This window comes from Pituophis catenifer, unplaced genomic scaffold, assembly GCF_029215685.1.
Source record: "Pituophis catenifer annectens isolate HBS135680 unplaced genomic scaffold, rPitCat1.0.hap2 SCAF_1, whole genome shotgun sequence".
Classification (NCBI taxonomy): Eukaryota; Metazoa; Chordata; class Lepidosauria; order Squamata; family Colubridae; genus Pituophis; species Pituophis catenifer.
In genome coordinates, this window is record NW_027256881.1 from 102122682 (window position 1) to 102142325 (window position 19644).

Consider the following 19644-nt stretch of genomic DNA (forward strand, 5'->3'; position numbering starts at 1 on the left):
GAACGGGATGGGTTCAAAAATACCAGCGATTTAACACGATGGTTTCTCATTGCATTCTTCTTCTATAAAGTCTCTTCTATGAAGAGGCTCTTCTCTTCTCTTCTACAGAAGAAGAGGCGGCGATTCATAGTTAGTAGAACTCAAGGAATAACTTTCAAGAGTATTTACTATGCAACCGGATTGGAGATTGCATTTCAGGAATCACGAACTTTACGCTCCGCTTTATGGTGAGCCTGGAGGACCAGACCGATGGCGATTTGGAACTCAGACCTCGGTACTTACAACCCGTACTAACTATTCGTCCTCCTCCAGAGAGGATTGTACTCCCAGGCAATACCGTAAGGTAAAGAAGCGGTGCAAAAGTGTAACTTCCCCGATTCCCTGTCTGTCATTTTGCGACACTTAAAATGGCTGCCTCCATGAGATTAGCGTGCTGTTTCGGTTACCGGCAAGGCTACTTAGAGCAGAGTTTACACTCCGACCCCACCCACCGACTTTAAGGAGTTTATAAAGCGGGAGTAGTGCTAATTCTCCTCCGTGGCAGGACGAAGAAGATTCCAAAAAGGGGCGGGGCAGAAGCGGAAAGGCGCGCATAAATACGAGCGGAGAGAAGCAAAACTACCGGTAGTAAGAGGTTGGAGGACTTTGGAGTAGAACTTGATACCGATGATCAAGCCTGTAGCGGGTCCTGCTTGTTTGTTCTACAGATACAATTCCGGGGGCGGATAAGTGGCAGCAAGAGCCACGTGGGCGAGTTCGGCTTTTTGGAAGTAGGATGATGCGCCCGGTGTTGCTGTCACCTTATGTTAAAAGTTGCTCCCGGATACTTGTCCAGTTCTGGGCTGAAGGATGTGGAAAGCCCAGGCAGCGGCGATGCCTCTTCTCCAGTTCTCCCTCGCTTTCTTCGGCTTCCTATTGGAGCAAAGTGGTTTCGGAGGCCGAGAAAATTGTGGGCTACCCGACCTCTTTCATGAGCCTCCGGTGCCTCTTGAGCGACGAGCTGAGCAACATCGCCATGCAGATGCGCAAATTGGTGGGAACCAACCACCCGTTGCTTAACACCGCCAGGTGAGCGTTCAACTGGTCTTTGTTGGCCAATACATTTCTAGGAAGCCTTTGAAGTCTTGCCAGGAGTTCTTATTACATCCAAATGCTCTTATTCCCCTCCCTCTGACTTCTATTAACATTCTGATCTTGCTCTTCCATAATTAGAACTCTTCTGCTGCCCAAAACTTCTTGTATTTCTTTGACTGAATATATGATACTTCCTTGTTTGGAATCTGAGTATTGGTCTACCTGTGTTGACTGAGTAAACACTGGCTGTCTGAAGTTTTAAATTAGAGTTGCTTGGAATTAACTCTAGAGCAGATGCTACCGGTATGTTGCTTCTGAATGTCATAGAGCAAAGAGCATTAAGATATGCTAAGTTCTTGAGAAGATTACAGTCTGGTGTAGAGGTTCATAGGAAATTAGTTTCATCAAGATTTTTCTGCTGGAGATTTATACTTTTGTGGCCTCTCTTTTTGAAAAAAAAGTCAAGAAAATTGTTCACTCTGAATTGTTCAGAGTTGGCTCCATGTGTTTTTTTGTTACCATTGGAACTGCATTATGTTAGTTAGTTTGCATGCAGTATATTATTTGCACTGACTCATCTTTTCTACCTTTGTTTATTCCTTTATGAAATAGATGGGATCTATTTCATAAAGGAATGAAATGGATTACTTACAATGGATTCCTAATAATGCCGAGATAAATAGTTTGGGGCAACTACAGGTAGTCCTCAACTCTAGGACTACAGTTGAGCTAAAAATTGCTGTTGCTAAGTGAGACAGCTATTAAATTGCCCTATTTTCTAACCTTTTTTGCCACAGTTAAGTTAGTCACGTGATGGTTAAGTGAAACTGGATTCCCCATTGACTTTGGTTGTCACTCATGTGATCACAAAAAGTGATCACATGACTTTGGGACACTGCACTCGTCTTAAATATGAGCGAGATGCCAAGTGCCCAGATTTTGATCACATGGCCATAGAGATACTGCAAGTGTCGTTAGTGTGATAAATAGTGATAAGTCACTTTTTTCAGTGCTGCTGTAATTTGAATGGTCACTAAATGAATGGTTGTAACTCAAGAACTACCTGTATTTTCCAAAAATAGGTATGATGTTAGTATTATTGCATCATAAAGGAATTTATCAAAAGTACCTTTATAAAATAAGAATCAGTAAAATTATAGGAACTATGTACAGTGATTTCAAAATAAAAATAAAAATACTATTTTTCTAGCTGACACAGGTAAAATCATTTTATGAGGCTTTTAAAAAATTATTAGTGTGCCAGATATATTTTGACTTTTTATAGGCTTCAGTGGCACTTCTACACACTTGGATTAACTTCTCAGGAAGAACTATGAAACATAATATTGAGAGTACTTTGCTTCAGGGAATTGAATGTCTTGGTATTAAGTTTGATATCTTAGTATATTCTAAGGAACTTGATTTAAAGATATACCGCTAAAAATTAAAACTATTTGATGATGCTCAGTAATTTGTTAATATAACAATTTTGAAAAAAAATGTTTTATTTGATTCAGTATAATTGATTAAAAGATAGCTGATGATCCAATGAATTTGTCCTTCTGTTCCTTAACATATATTTCCTTTTGTCAGTTAAAATGGGTATATGTCAGCATTCCAGAAAAACCCCAAGTCCAAGTAAAGATGCAGAAGCAAGCATTTTCCAAAGTTCTCTTTACTAGAATAGGCAAACTGGAACATCTGGGAAATCCCGAATCTGAAAAGCCCGGGTTTTCCTTCAGTAAGTCAAAGCTCCCCAAACCATCCCCTTTCTCCCCAATTGATCACATGCTCCAATCAACGTCCATTCCATCTCGACCCAGCCCCCTGACCATTCCTTCTCCAGATGCTGGATGCCCTGACCTTGACCAACAGGAAGAATGCGATTATGTCTACTAACCTCCTCCAGGAATCCATGTCCTAAGCCTGATTGTCTGCAGCAAACCGTTTGCAGGCTTTCTTGGGCATCATCTTTAGAAGAAGCTTCCTTCTGGGACAACAGCCCTGCAGACCAATTTGATACAGCGTGCAGCGTATGGTCTGAACACTGACAGGCTGACCCCCCCCCACCCCTTCAACCTCTGCAGCAATGCTGGCAGCACTCATACATTTATTTCCAAAAGCCAATTTCTGGATATGATGCTAAGCATGGGCACTCAACTTCTTTGTTCAACCTTGGCGAGGCCTGTTCTGAGTGGAATCTGTCTTGTTAAACTGCTGTATGGTTTTGGCCACCGTGCTGCAGCTCACTTTCAGGGTCTTGGCAATCTTCTTATAGCCTAGGCCATCTTTATGTAGAGCAATAATTCGTTTTTTCAGATCCTCAGAGAGTTCATTGCCATGAGGTGCCATGTTGAACTTCCAGTGACCAGTATGAGAGAGCGAGAGCGATAACACCAAATTTAACACACCTACTTCCCCTTCACATCTGAGACCTTGTAACACTAACGTGTCACATGACACCAGGGAGGGAAAAGGGCTACTTGGGCACCATTTGGACATTATCACTTAGGGATGTACTCACTTTTGTTGCCAGCAGTTTAGAGATTAATGGTTGTGTGCTGCGTTATTTTGAGGGGACAGCACATTTACACTGTTATACAAGCTGTATACTACTTTACATTGTAGCCGAGTGTCATTTCTTCAGTGTTGTCACATGAAAAGATATACTTAAATATTTACAAAATGTGAGGGGGTGTACTCACTGTTATACGAGCTGTATACTATTTTACATTGTAACCAAGTGTCATTTCTTCAGTGTTGTCACAAGAAAAGATACACTTAAATATTTACAAAATGTGAGGGGGTATACTCACTTCTGTGATATACTGTATATGTGAGGGGGTATACTCACTTCTGTGATAAAAAGAAAAGGTAGAGAAATCATTTATTCCTTCTAGCATTAAATGCTCATGTCCTTGCTTCTCACCCCCTTTAATTCTGGTATAAAATGAACACTACATCTTGTAGTGGAATCAGATTAATACAGTTACATCCACGCAATAAAACTAAGGATATATGCACTGTATTTGAACCAGTAATATTTTCAAATTATTAGAAAATATACATCCATACTTAGAGTAGCACTGTGGCCTAGAGGTGAAGATACTCACCTTCCACTGGAAAGGTTGAGAATTCAATCCTAGGCAGCAGCAGATGTTTCTCAGGGTGCCAAGAGAAAATATCTGCTGTGAACTCCAAGTAGGCATCAGGAAGGGCTTCTGGCCAGTAGACACTCAGCTTCATTCAATCACCCCAACTCTACATGAATAAAGGAATTAAAGGGTCATAAAAAGGTGTGTATGTGTATTGCAGATACATACATTTATTAAATATTTTTTAAATATAAAAACTAATATGTATTTTATATTAGTTTCCAGTTTCCAATTTTCTGTATAGTAGTTATAAGTAGAAGTGTAAATTTACCTCTTACTCTAAGGTTACAACTTAACTCTCTTCTTTCTATAATCTATTTGGTTTAATCATCAAAACCATAAATCATGTTCATTTTTTCTGTTTCATACAAAAAGTCTATAAGGGATTTCCAGTCAATAATAAATGTAGATACTGTATTTCCTCAAAGAAGTCAATATGGCGCTCTCAGCAAGATGCATCATTTTCTCAACCATTTTCCATTGGAAGTAATGCCAAATCTCTCCATTTTTATGGATAGAATAATCTCCCTTCAGTTCCATACCCAAAGTTCTATGACTTTTTTCCAACTGTTTGTGTACCAATCCCACAAAGAAAATCTCTGGTTTCAATTGTATATTAATCTTTTAAGATCCTTTGAATCAGTGTATGTACTTGAATCCTGAATTTTCTAGTTTTTTACACGTGCATCAAAGGTAATCAATAAGACCCTTGTTCACATTCCCAGTATAAATTTGAAGTGCCTTTATACATTCTAGACAATTTCTTTGGTGACAAATACCAACTTACATCTTATAAACATTATTTTTAAGATTATAACAATGTAAATTTCAATCCTTTCAACCACATATTTGCCCATTGTGGCATCTCTGTATTATAACCAAAAAATTTTAGCCCATTTTATCATACAGCCTTTCAGTAAAAGTGTATGCATTTTAGCAATTACATGTTCACCATTTGTGGCACAATTCTGTTTCACAGAATATTTAAAACCATAAATTCTTTTGTCTGTTTTACATCTTTCTAATAATTGTATATAAGAGAACCATTGATAATTATATCCCTCTACCACCAGTTTTCATGATTTTATTTTACATACCCCTTGACAAAATTCTGATAAGTCATGATAAGTTAACCATTTGTGTTTTCTTATTATTTGCCTTTATGCTGAGAACTACAGGGATATTTTGGGGCACCCAAAATACCCCTGTAGTTTGTATCTATTTTATATTCTCAACATGGCAAATCTAACATAATGGTCTTTAAAATCCCTATTAACCTTAATCACAGATATAACCATGCTACCCAAATCTCAGGTCATGTCCTTTTAACTTCAAAGCTTTGTTTTTCAGCAGCATTTCACTCTTTCACTGAAACCCAAAAGCTAGCTGCAAAAAAACCCAGTCCTTCTCTTTCCTTTGCATCTTGTAGCACCTTATATTTAACTCATAGTTTTTTCCTCTACCACACACATTTAGATATATTCTTCTGCTACCATTTAAATGGTTCATCAGTTGTCAAAACAGTTATTGTCTGAAATGAAAACATCATTCAAGAAGACATTTTTATCACAGGAATTCTCCCAAACAATGACAATTGTAATTACTCCCATCTTAACATATCTTTAACTTCATTCCATAACTTAATCCAATTATTTTGAAATATCATACAGTTCATGTTTGTCATAATGATGCCCAAATATTTTACCTTCTCAATCTTAAAACCTTTTACTTATCGGTTCTGTTTGATGTTCTGTTTTCATATTTTTGTTAACACCTTCATCTTCTGTTTATTGATTTTTAAAACCTAATGTACGATTTTAAAAAATTCTCAATATTTCAATCCTCTTTAAAGGATCTTCCAGAACCAGCACCAAATCACCCACAAAAATCTTTAATTCATAAGTTTCTTTTTTAATCTTTGCTCCCATGATCCTCTCGTATTGTCTTTTCTCTTTTCAATATTTCCAGAACTAAAATAAACAATAGAATTGCAATGTCTTTATGAAGCTGCATTTCCTTCAGAAAGCTTTCGGAAAGATAGCAGTGGGAGACTAGTCTGAAGCAGCCATACTGAACGATGAAATCAACACGTAAGCAGGCTGGACAAAAGCCAGGAATCTTGTCTAAAAAATCCCTTTGGGAAGGTTGTTAAGAAGGAACCAAGTTGTTAAGGAAACAAAAGAAAAAATATCACCTGAACCAGGCCAAAACAATTGGGCTTGTGTACATGGAATACTCCCTCCCCAAAAGTCCCATCAACAGCTACCAAGCTTGTATCAAGCAAGAGTAGCAGCCAGTCCTGTGAATCAATAAGCAAGAATTTTGGAGGTAAATGGCTCCTGAATCCTGCTCACTCTTTGAGTCATTTCTGAATCCAGACTTGGCGGCTTCCATCCCTCTAGTTTGGGGTGTACAGCTATTTTTTGGCCAGTGGATTTCAATTGCCAAATTTTCTGAGCCACCCATGGTGGCTCAGAGATTCTGGAAAGTGTAGAACACAGATCATAAAGGGGCTGTTGTTGTCCACCCCTGCTCTATCTAGGGCTTGGCAACTAGTTGAGCAGGATGTAGATAAGCGTAGATGAATGTGTGTGCACGTAAGAAAGAGGAAATGTACATTATAACCAGTAGAGTTGTGCTGTTACTTTAAATTCACAGGGTCTCCATGTATTCCAAAGAATCTGTCGTGCCTCAGTGTTTGGATGAAAATGATTTGAATGTGTCCTTAATTATTTTCCCGACTGTTGTTCAAAGCTGTGTGTTTAATGTACTCTAAGCTATCTGGAAAGTCCAGGTAGAAAGTAAGGTGGGGCATAGAAGATCTGCATAGGCTGTAAATGTGACTATCAGCCGAACATGGAGGAAGGATGTGTGACAGCTCAGCTTTATGAAGACAACATAACTTGCTGGGGTGGACTGGATTGGCTGAGATTTTCTGGGGCATTTTCTGGTCCCAAAGCTGCATGATTTTGGGGCTGTTTGCAGCTCCAGAAGGCAGAGTGTAGGACACTCAAAAACCAGACTTTGAGGCAGGCATTCCTTCTTTTATTGAGGCTCCTAGCTGGAAGGGACCGAGCCCAGACTGGCTTGGATGTGTGTGAGAATTGCTTAACAATTCCTGGTTCCTGACTGCAACTGGGGTGGGATGTGTTTATGCCAGGACTGCCATTGTAAATCACTGCAGTCACATGACATCTTACCTCACTGAATTATGTCAGTCTTCCCAATCCCAATTGTGATTGTAAATCCACTACTTGTGATTTCATGTCATATCTAGAACATCAAAATGGTTTGAGTATGTAGATGGTAGATGAGCAGAGTGTGATTGTGCACAGTTTAGTTTCATGTTCACATGAAAATGTTTTCTTTTATGATTTTCTTTAGAGAATGCAGCCTGCAAAGGAAGAGTAGAGAAAAAGAAGTGGTAGTGCAATTTCGAGGGCCATTGCATTGTTCATATAACTGAAATCCTGATTTGGTATTAAGTCTGAAAGGGAACCAATTTATCAGTTCTCATTTCATTAAGTGTTCCATTCAGATTTTTATAGGTCTCCTGAAAAAGATTCATTCTTTTGTCTTAAAACACTGTATTGTGAAAATGTGGGTGTCAGAAGGAATTTAACAAAAGATAGCTAATTAACAAAAGATTACCTAAGAAACAAAATGTATAGTGAGAGAATGAAAATTTACCAACATTTGACTGCAATAGTAAATTCTGTGGTAGTATACCTGAATTGTTAAATAATTCAAATATACAGTACTATAATACTAAAGTTTTTATTGACATGCTGGCAAAGAAACACAGGCATTCTTTTTGCCATCTGTTTATAATGCTATATAAAGAAAATGATGCTGGTTGCTGTGGAAACGAACATTTCCAAAACCACAAGTTGCTTAAATGTCTCACCTTTTGAAATCTTGAGCTCTCTCAGGGATGAACACATCTATGGGAAATATATCAGAATTTTCAAGTTACTTTCCCACAAATTATTAACTGTAAAGAGTTCAATATCTATGTTGTGTGAAAAAATGTAATCTTTGTTCACAGTTAATAGATTGCTTGATATTGTGGAAACAATGATACTTTAATTACTAAACTAACTGTCATCTGCTTTTGTACACAATCATATGGATGATGGGATTGTGCAAGAGACTGAAAGTATCATAACATAGATCTTACAAACTGGAATTTCTGTATAGGTGCTTTTTTTGGACCTGTTTACTTTTTTTCTTTTCTTTGATCTTCTTCAATAAACATCATGTATGACAGATATATTAATTTCTAAGCCACCCCTTAAAATTTCTGAAAGACATAACTGCTTTAACAGTGCAAAAAAGATATGCTTTTTAAATGTGCAAATAGAAATTGTAGAGCACTCTTTCAAATGCTTTGCACAGCTCTGATACCTACTAGAGCTGTTCAGAAATCTAAGTTCAGAAGGTAACTGTAGGAAACATGTTCAAGTAGCTGCATCGTTTACTAGGCTTATACAGCTTCCCTCCACAGGTAATGTACAGTCATCGTGAAATCTTGTTTTGGATAAGAGGTTCCTGACAGTTCTTGTGTCTGCATTTATATCTGGTACAAATAATCTCAATCCAACCATGGTTTCTCAGTCTTCCCTTTCTCTTTAATCCACTTGCTCTTCCATCATATATTTGTTTTGCAGTTTCTAGTTTATTCTTTCTAATCAATTTATATCAGGGCATTTCTTTCATACTGCTCATTCACTGTTCTTTTCAGTCCACAGTCATTCAGCATCCATTAATTGTTGATCCTTTCTTTTCATGTTTTTCAATGCACCTAAGTACCTACTTTGTTTCCATGTTCAACTTATTTTTATGTTACCGCTGACTCTTGACTCTGTACTACCCTCTTTGTTAGATATGGGACAATCTATACAGAGCTTATTTCACATTTTTTCAATATTCATTCTTTATAACAGACCATGTATTTACCGAGTATTATTCTACCAGTAGTTGTGTGTCTTAAAATTTCTTAATCTTTAATGAATATTCCACTAAGGCACAGAAATTCATTTATACTCTCTATATTTTTAGATATATGTTGTAGATAATTTGCAATTATTCACTTTATTTTCCTTGTCACATGCAACACAGATTTAAAGTATTCTGTAAATGCTGCCATTAAAATTACATTGTATTTTAAAGTGTGGAGGTGAATTGTTAATCATGTTTCAATTTCTTCCTTGAATTCTTCTAAAAATTTTTTAAAAGTATGTGTTTAGCTTCTGCAGTATACACTGATTTGTTTGATGATCTATTGATATGATTGCTAAAATGTAATTGTTGAATGGCCTTTGCATAAATTATCCTCCAAAGTTTGTCCCTCTTTTTGCCAAAAATGTTTCAATGAATAGAAACCACTGGAATTATAGGTTTATGTCTTATCTCTACTGAGAAGAGAACTAGCTAAACATTAGAAATTTAAGTACTGTATACAGAGCTTTCATAATGCTTATGTTTGGTTGATTTATTCTCTTAAACAGATGGACAGTAGTAGGAGGTGTAATTCTTTTAGCATAAAAAATAATATCCAGTGTTACAGTTTGTGTGGGTGGTGCGAGTCTTTTTATCAGCACATTTCAATAGCATGCTTGTTTCTGAGCTAGGCTTCCCCTCTTTATAGCAAGTCAAGAACATTAAAAAGAGTTCTGCATTTACATAGCAATTTCTTAATTTTAAAACTTATTTTTCTCACAAGAATACCACGGAGAATAATTGTGTTTTCCCTCCTATTGTTTAATTGCTCTGTAAACCTGGATTTGCAGTGGAGAGGTCTAATTCAATCTTAGCTTGAAGGCATAGTGTTTAATAGTAATCGGATGGACAAACTAGAATAAGCTACTTTATAATCTTGTGAGTTTATATTTACACTTGTGGTAATATTTTGCCCAAGGTTTTAGGAAGGAATCTGACTCTGATGTTAAGTTGTGTGTGTGTGTACGTGCACGCCCAGTTCCATGTGCGCTGCCGCTATTTCCCCTAGAGGAACCTGTCTTCTGCTACATACCCATCAAGAATAATTGCACCATGTGGAAGACTTTTATGTACCTGTGACATGGGTTGAATATCTCTAGGGACATGGATTCAGGTAGAATGTGAATATGACCCCTGAAGCCATTTCAAGTGAATGCCATAGCTTCTGATTACTAAAGGAGGATTACCGTAGGGTTTATTTGTTTCAAATCTCTTGCAATTAACTTTAGTGAAGACTGATTCCATGTCTTTAATATAAGTCGGTTTATAACTTTGGATGGCTAGAAAAGAAGTTTTTTAGATCACAATTTGGAAAGGAAACATAAATAATCTTAGAAAACACTAGATGGTTTAGATCAGGGGTGAAATGTAAAATCTGTTACTACCGGTTCTGTGGGCATGGCTTGGGGGGGGGTAATGTGACTGGGTGGGCATGGCCAGCTTTTTTTTTTTTTAACTTTTCAAAGCATTTTTTCTAATGCTTTGAAAAGCCTCTCTGTCGATCAGGAACTCAGCTGGGATCTTCAGAGAGGCTTTTTAAAAAATGCTTCTCTGCCGATCAGGAAACTCAGCTGGGAGTTGCCAGAGACTTTTCAAAGCATTTTTTTCCCCATCTCTTCGGCCAAGAGGTTGCAGGAAAAAATGTTTTGAAAAGCCTCTGATGAGCCCAGTTGAGCCACGCAATCATCAGAGGCTTTTTTTTACTTTTAAAAGCATTTTTTCATCAGAAGAGGTTGTAGAAATGATCGTGTGGTTCAGCTGGGCATGGTGGGGACAGGAATTTTTGCTACCGGTTTTCCGAACCACCCGCCGCCATCACTACCGGATCGGGGGATCCGGTCCGAACCGGGAGCATTTCACCCCTGGTTTAGATCATATACATGGATATTATATGAATTTCTACCTACTGGATGTTCTTGCTTAATACTATAGTGGCCACTATTTCTCTGCATGAGTTGCTATGAATTAGCTATTTTCTCACAAAAATGAAGTATTTCAGAGATTGGTGCTTCACTGTCTCTATATTCTATTTTTATGTATTTTCTCATTTTTTCTGTCATATGATAATTGACTTCATTTACATTTTCATTCAATCTCAATGAAGATGGATGTGTAGACAGAACTTTTCTTCTAACTTTAGAATTTTGAGCACCTCGTTTGAATACTGATTTCATTTAAATCAGTTGTACACCTTGCAAAATACCTTCAGGGTTAACTGCTTAACTATACAATCTCTAATGCTATAGTATATTAATTTTATTTGCATTTTTACACCCTTCTGTATATGCTACATAAAATGAACCTTCCTCTTGAACACAATGCCCCCAATACACGAACTGTTGCTTTAGTAGTTTTGTAACAGTAAAAAATACTAAATACAAATACAATGAGTCAAAGATCAAATATATATCAAGAAGTTCTAATAAACAGAATCAAATGTGGGAAATACATATTGGTTTTTCCAGAACCACATTTTATTCAGTTTTCTTTTTTTGGTTTAAAGACAACTAAGTCTGCTGCATCTGGCTAGTTTAAAATTGTTATTTCAAAAAATAAAAGATGTTCATATAGTGTTCTTGGCAACAATTAAAATAATTTGTCATTCCCTTTTTGAATTTTTGTTTGGTTTTTCAAGCCAGCTCATAGCCCTGAGACTCCCTGTGGGTCCATGACTGATCCTGGTTAGCTTTTTTGAGATCAACTAGCTATCTAGGTTATGCTAATTTATTATAGTATTCAAGAATCACAATGAACATTAATATTTTCTGAAGCTCTCAGAAAGAAGTTGATTTTGCATAGCTCCTTAAGAACTCAACCCCACATTTTTAGTACTCTCTGAATTTAGGTATACTTCCAATAAAGCCCTGAGATTCAATCTTGTGTCATTTTGACTTTCTACAAAGGCCTCTGGTGTATATGGAGGGACAAGAAACATTAGTGGAAGTAACAATTCAGCTTGAGGCTGGCATTTAGCTTTGGCACACCAATTTTCAATTTAGTTATTTTTTAATTGAAAGAATCTTTAAAAATTAAAGTATAACTTGGAATAAAGGGAGGTTTCTGTTGACACGTTGTTGGCCAAGCTTTAAAGCTCTGAATTCCAGAATGCTCAGCTAGAATAACCAATAGATAAAGTAATTGGGAATTCTATAGTAGTGGTTTTGACAATCTATAGAGGTCTCAGAATGGGAAACATTGAGAAAAGTGGCCTGAATCATGGTTTAAAGTATCTTTACATGATCAGAAATGACGATTATTCAGCAAATTCAAAATAATCTGCTCAGTATTTAAATGGTTATTCAAATTGGATCTACAGGTAGTCCTCAATTTACAATGACAATGGAACCCAAAATGTTCATTGCTAAGCAAGACAGTTGTTAAGTGACTTGTACCATTTTACAACATGTTTGCCATAGTTATTAAGTGAATCACTGCAGTTGTTAAGTGAATCTTGTGACTGTTAAGTGAATTTGGCTTCCTCGATTACCTTTGCTTGTCGGGAGCCAGCTGGGAAGGTTACAAATGTTGATCACATGACCCCGGGACAGTGCCAGTTGTCAAGTGCCCGAATTTTGATCATGTGACCATGGGGATGTTGCAACAGTTGTAAGTGTGAAAAAAGGTCAGACGTCACTTTTTTCAGTGCTTTTGTAACTTTGAATGGTCACTAAATGAATGGATATAAGTCGACGACTACCTGTGTAACTCATTGAAGCACCCATTTGGGAATATTATATAAACAATGAGGGCTTGATGTTCTGTAAAGCTAACACAATGGACAAAAAATAAATTTATGATAATTCTATAGACTTATTTGGACTTATTCGATTATTTGATTCTTTTTTCCTCTTTTTCTAGGGGCTTTGTGTCTGACACCAGGAACAATTTGCAGATGAGAGGTCTGGTGGTTTTACTTGTTTCTAAGGCTGCTGGCCCCAATTTGTCAACAGAAGATTCCATTCAGAATGACATTGTCAGTGGGATATATTCCAGGCAAGTATTTGGATAATCCAAAGGTACATATAAATTGTCATCTTTATGTCAATATATATTTACTTTAGATGGATGGATGGATGGATGGATGGATGGATGGAGTGGTGAATAAGAATCAGTAGTGTTCTTTCTTAAAGATTTATACAGCATGGAAACTAAGTGCCTTCCTTCCTGAAACCAGGCAAACCTGTTATATATCATGTTTATCATGAAACTATTTTTTAACGTTCTGATTAGCCTGAAAATTGTTTTATTATAAATGCTGGATAGCAACAAAAAGCTTAGCTGTCAAAAATGCCCATCATTTTTTTGAAATAGAAGTTAAATTCAAGCAACAATAGATTTTGCTTTTCATTTTTCTTATTTCTCTCATAAAAGAGGGGAGAAGTACGTCAGGAAAAGGACCGAAGTTCCCCATATTTTGAAGAACATCGTGTTTGCTTGTCTAAAAATATGCTATATTTTTATCATGTTACTTTTGTTCTAAATACTTAATTCATGAACATTCCAGGAGAAATGTTAGGTGAATTATTGGTCAGTTGTTGGATGTTTGAAGTTGACTACTTTTTCAAAACCTGTGAACTGTCTCTAATACCCTTTATTGCTATTTACCAAAGTAATGAGTGTGAAATCTCATGTGGTTGTTTCAGTGATTAGTAAGCTAGGGGTCATGATTCAGGGCAGTCACACATTACTTTCCCTGATTTTTGTTAATGAAAGCAGCCATAGGATGATGCTGTTTAAATAAAAAAAAGAGCATGGGGAATGGACAGAGACTCTTTTACTTGACTAATTTTTCTATTCCAAATGTATTGCTCATTGCTTTTCTTTTAGAAATAAAGTTGTAGAAAGGTATTAGCTTTATTTTTTTTGCTTTACTTTAAACATTCATGATATTTTCAGTTTAAAAGTAAGCGGAAATTTTAGGCTATTGCTATCCAAAAGATCTTCATAAGCCTAGATCAGAGATGTCAAACTTGTAGCCCTCGGGCCAGATGCATCACGCGCTGGCCACACCCACCCTCGTTTTGAAAGCAAAGGGGGAAAAAGTTGCAATATGTCACATGACGACAATGTGCCGTCATGAGTCTGACACCCCGGCCTAGATGATCTGACTTGATATTTCATGCTTGAATCTCATTTACCTCAGCACGGAAGGAAACGTGAGTACTGTTCCTTATTGTGAGTACAGTTACAAAGTTCATTCAAATTTCAGTGGCACTGAAAAAAGTGACATGACCATTTTTCACAGTTACAACCTTTGCAGGATCCCCATGAACACGTGATCAAAATTCAGATTCTTGGCAACTAGTTCATACTTATGACTGTTGCAGCATCCTGAGGTCATGTGATCCTCTTTTGCAACCTTCAGTCAATGGGGAAGCCAGTTTCACTTAGCAACCAGGTTAGTAACTTATCAACTGCAGTGATTCACTTAACAACTGTGGCCAGAAAGGTCATAAAATGGGGGCAAAACTCACTTAATAAATTTTCACTTAACAACATAAATTTTGGGCTCAATTGTGGTTGTAAGTCAAGGACTACCGGTACTTGTTCCAAATTTCTAACTCTATCTAACAAAGGCTTTTTCAGGGTGAAATTAATTTCAGAAATAAATATCTGTCATGGTGTCATGAAATCTTCTCAACCACAGATCAGTGCATATTTCTTAGGGAGCATTTAATGTATAAATAATATACAAAATTCTGCCATGGCCAAATAACTTTTTACATGGTTCAATTTAATAATTTTATGAAACCTGGACCAAAGTAGTAAATTAACATTTAACTACGAACTTCTGAATTAATAGCACCTCTTCTCGTAAAAGTCTAATTCTTTCTTCCTCATTCATATCATAGTTCTAATAATGAAGAGTAATTTCTGTATTTTTATCAGTGGGTATTACAATCTTCTCATTTATTAGATGCTACAGTATTAGGAACACTAAATTAGTCAACTGAGATTCAGCATTTTGGTAGAGGGGTAGGAATAAGTGGTTAAAATTCCACGATAAGTTAACTTTAAAATGAAAGCCAAGGAAATTTCAGTTCTGAGTTTATACAGGTAGTCCTCGATTTATGACCACAACGGAGCTCAAAATTTCTGTTGCTAAGCAAGACAGTTAATTGAATTTTGTTCCATTTACAACCTTTCTTGCCATCGTTGTTAAGTGAATCACTTCAGTTTTTAAGTTAGTAACACAGTTGTCAAATGAATCTGGTTTTCCCATTGACTTTGCTTGTCAAAAGGTTGCAAAAGATGATCACATGACCCTGGGACACTGTCACTGTCATAAATACAAGACAGTTGCCAAGCAAATCTTAATTTTGATCTTGTGACCATGGGGATGCAACAGCGGTTGTAAGTATGAAAGAGAGTCATAAGTCACTTTTTTCAGTGCCATTGTAACTTCAAACAGTCACTAAACTATAGTTGTAAGTCAAGAACTACCTGTATGCACTCTTTGACAAATTTACAAAAAATTGCTTGATTCCGTGTTTAGTAAATTTGTAGACTTGACTAAGAACCAGGATTGTATGAAAGAGATAAGAGATGTAACTTGCAACTGTACATAGGAGAATACAAAACTTGAAAAATTTAGTTTTTTAAACTTAAATATCCTGCTGCATATACTCTTTTATTTTTACTTTGCTTTCTGTCATGAGCTATTATTACTCCCATTTCCTCTGAAATTAAACTTGAGACTCCCCAGAAATGTTCACTGAAATGCTCTGTAGCTAGGATTCAATTTGGATGAAGAACAGTGTTTCTATCATCAGCTTTTAATAGAATTTTGTATAATTTTTGGTTATGTATTTGCCATAAGTTGACATTCATTTATTTCGTACGTTAGGAATTCATATTTTTGGCTCATTTAATAGTTCTGGGGTTTGGAAAATGAGGGCTCTATGTAGTTTGTGAAAGTACACATGATTTTCAGTAGAACTGAAGTAACTATAATTCTGCAGACCAAGATTTTAGAGGAAGTTGAATTGTAAGACTCAGCTGCATATGTTATAGTAATATATCATATTTATAGGGTTATTAATTGGTCTTTGACTTTTAAATTTGTTAATGACAGGCTATAACAATGGATTCTAGCCTCTGCTGCTCTATATTAGGACTCACTCACACATTGTTTTGTGCAGTTTTGTTGGCCTAATCCGGGTGTTGGCAACCCACGGCTCCAAAGCCGCATATGGATCTTTTCATCCCTCTGCTGTGGCTCCCTGTTCCCCTGTCGCGGCAGAGGGATAAAAGAGCTGTCGCCCTAAGGCATGAGAACTATGGGATTGGGGCATGCAGAAGATCTGGTTGTTACCCTAACACGGTGGTTGGAATTAATAATCTAGATGAAAGACACTACAGAAGATACTATATGGAATATAAATACAAAGTCACTCGGGTGGTTTTTTTATACACGAAAATATTCATTACTGATGGGGGCAGATTGTAATTGAAGATACTGAACATACTGTTGGAACTAGAACTTGATGTTACCCTTACATGGGCGATGGAATTAATAATCTAGTTGAAAGACATTACAGAAGATATTATATGGATTACTTAAAGTCATTTGAGGATTTTGTTTATATATGGAAATATTTCTTAGTGGTGTGGTGTGGGCAGAAGATCAAAGATATTAAAATACTATGTATGGTAGACCTGTAGGAAAAGGGGTGGAGATAGGTTAGGTTACTGATTGTTTAGTTTAGGAAAAGGGATGTTAGGTTCAGATATTAATATACATAAAAAATTCAAATTAAGAGATATATGTATGGGGGTGGAGGAAATGGGTAGATTTTGAGTTGAATAAATGCCAAATTAGGATTTATTATATAGTTTTATAGCTGAAGGTTGCTTTGAAATGTATAGTATAAGGGGGATATAATAACAATGTTAGAAAGAAATGGTTAGCATGTGGGGGGTGGTGTAAAGTATTATTTAATTTGATATCAATGATTTTATTTTGAAGAAGCCATGGGGGGAGGGTTAGGGTTAGAGGGGGCTAGGGAGGAGGGGGGGAAGGGGGAAAAATCTGTATTTGAAAAACTTTTTTAATAATAATAATAATAATAATAATAATAATAATAATAATAATAATAATAATAATGATGATGATGATGATAAAAGAGCTGTCGCCCTGTCACGGCGATGGCGGTGGCCGGGGCCTTAGTGCGAGAGCGAAGTGACCCTGCACTTGCCGAAACAGCATTCCGCCTTTGTTGCGGTGTATTTGCTGTTGCTGCCACTATGGCCTGCCTGCTGCTCTCACAGTGCCTTGCACAACAAAGTGACATTTAGCAGGCTTCACAATGGGGGAGATGGGGTCCCCTCCTTCTGGAGCCCATTGCGACGCAGAGCGTCAGTGGCGGCTCACGCTCGCCTCCCAGGTGTCAGTTACTTTTCCTGCAGAGCCACTGGTGTTGTGATGCCCTGCCTTCCCGCTGGCCAGCTGGTCTTCAGCTCTCAGCCAACCAGCTGATCATCAATGAGCTGCTCCTGGGCTTGTTGACCTCCGGACATCAGATTTCCATCACCCAGCACCAGTTCAGGGGTTCCTTCCCATCCCCCAGGGGACAGAGAGAAAGAGAGAAAGAAAGAAAGAAGGTGGGAAAGAAAGAGGGGGAGGGAAAAGTGAAAGAGACAGAGAGAGAAAGAGAAAGTGGGGAAGAGACAGAGAGCAAGAGAGATGGGGAAGAAAGAGAGAGGGAAAGACAGAGAGAGAGAAAGACAGAGAGAGAGAGAGAGAGAGAGAAAGACAGAGGGAAGAGAGGGAGGGAAAGAGAGAGAGAGAAAGACATATAGATAAACAGAGGGAGGGAGGGAGGGAAAGAGAGAGAAAGAGAAAGATAAACAGAGAGAGACAGACACAGACACACAGAGAGAGGGGGAGAGAGAGAGACAAGAGACACAAAGATAGAGACAGAGGTAGAGAGAGAGAAAGAGAGAGACAGTCATGTGACTGGGTGGGCGTGAGTGACATCGAATTGGCCACACCCACCCAGGTTTTGTGGCTCCCGGTGTTTTCTATGGAAAACGGGTCCAAATGGTTTAAGGTTGCAGACCCCTGGCCTAATATATCTCCTCAGCAATGTTGCCTTTTAACTAAGATATATCTTGTCAGTGACAAGTATCTTGAGACACAATTAATTACTAAGCGCAGACATATTTTAACTCTAAACTGTCCAGCACTTCGTGGGGCTAACCATCCCTCACAGAATAGATTAATTGGAAAGACTTAAGTGAAAATGTTATTGGTACAGTGTGTACCTGCTAGAAAATTATTGAGATAAGATGGGAATAGTTTTAGAACAATTTTTTTCTTGCTGTCATAGGTAAAGGGCTATTCTTTCCAGAATTGCAAAAGTGATAAGGATTGAGTCCCTTTGGCATGTTCAATTGTTGTGATCTTGAGCAGGACTCAACGGAAATGTCAATTTTTAGATAAAGGTCAGGTTACACTGCAGATCACAGTATTGCAGAATTAAACATAGATTGAAAAAAATTCTCAAAGGACAGAGAGAATGTGACTAACCCAAGGCAACCTTTTTGGCTTTGTCCAAGATGGAACTAGAATTCATGGTCATGTAGTTTATAGCCTGATCCTTAATCACTAGACCAAAATGGATCTTGATAGAAGATAGTTGCTTAGAATATTCCAAGATGCGTCTGGTTAATGTGACCTTGTCCTGAAGGCAGCAGCAGTTTTGTTGCTCAGGAAGGGTTCTATCCGTCCTTAAAGTGTGCCCAGTTGATGGGGGAAGGAGATCAAAGGCTACTTACTAGCTCCCTTAACTATTTATTATCAGAGCATTTATATTTTAAGATCCATCCATTTCAGGAGTATATGTTCCCAAGAGCCACAGAGAGCTATCTTCTGGTAAGGTAGAACCCCCTACTTAAGGGAAGGGGCTAGAACAGTGATGGTGAACCTTTCCGACACCGAGTGCCCAAACAGCGCACGTGGGCATGCCCAAACTGAAAGGTGTGAACATGCAAATGCGCAGGCATGTGAGCGCGCATGCACAGGCATGCGCAGACATGCGTTGCAGAGACCTGAACACCAGCTAGCTGGCAGGAGGCGGGGCATCCCAACACCGGCAGCGCAGCAAGAGGTAAGATCTTTTTCTTTCCTGAGCTTCTGTTTCTTTGTTTGCAGAGAAACAGAAGCTCACAAAAGAAACGCCACGGAGATCTGACCTGGGGTGACGGTGTACGTGCCAGCAGAGAGGGCTCTGTGTTACATCACTGGCATCCATGCCATAGGTTCGCCATCACAGGGGCTAGAAAATAACAACGTTAAATGTTGTGAAGAAAATGTGAGGTAATCTTCATATTTTTGCAGTTCATAATTTACGACGTGCTTCCAGGATTTGCCTTTTAATGAATGCTTGTTCTCAAAGCTATAACCACCAAA

General features: G+C 37.7%; 1 protein-coding gene across 1 annotated transcript in view; it reads left to right on the top strand.

Moving 5' to 3' along the window:
• Positions 1–419: 419 nt before the first annotated feature.
• PDSS2 (decaprenyl diphosphate synthase subunit 2) overlaps positions 420–19644 on the top strand; it is an 82157-nt gene continuing 62932 nt past the window's right edge. The window contains 3 exon segments of the mRNA XM_070953613.1: positions 420–719; positions 721–1068; positions 13089–13223. Coding sequence (XP_070809714.1) covers positions 667–719; positions 721–1068; positions 13089–13223 — 536 coding nt within the window. The 5' untranslated portion in view covers positions 420–666.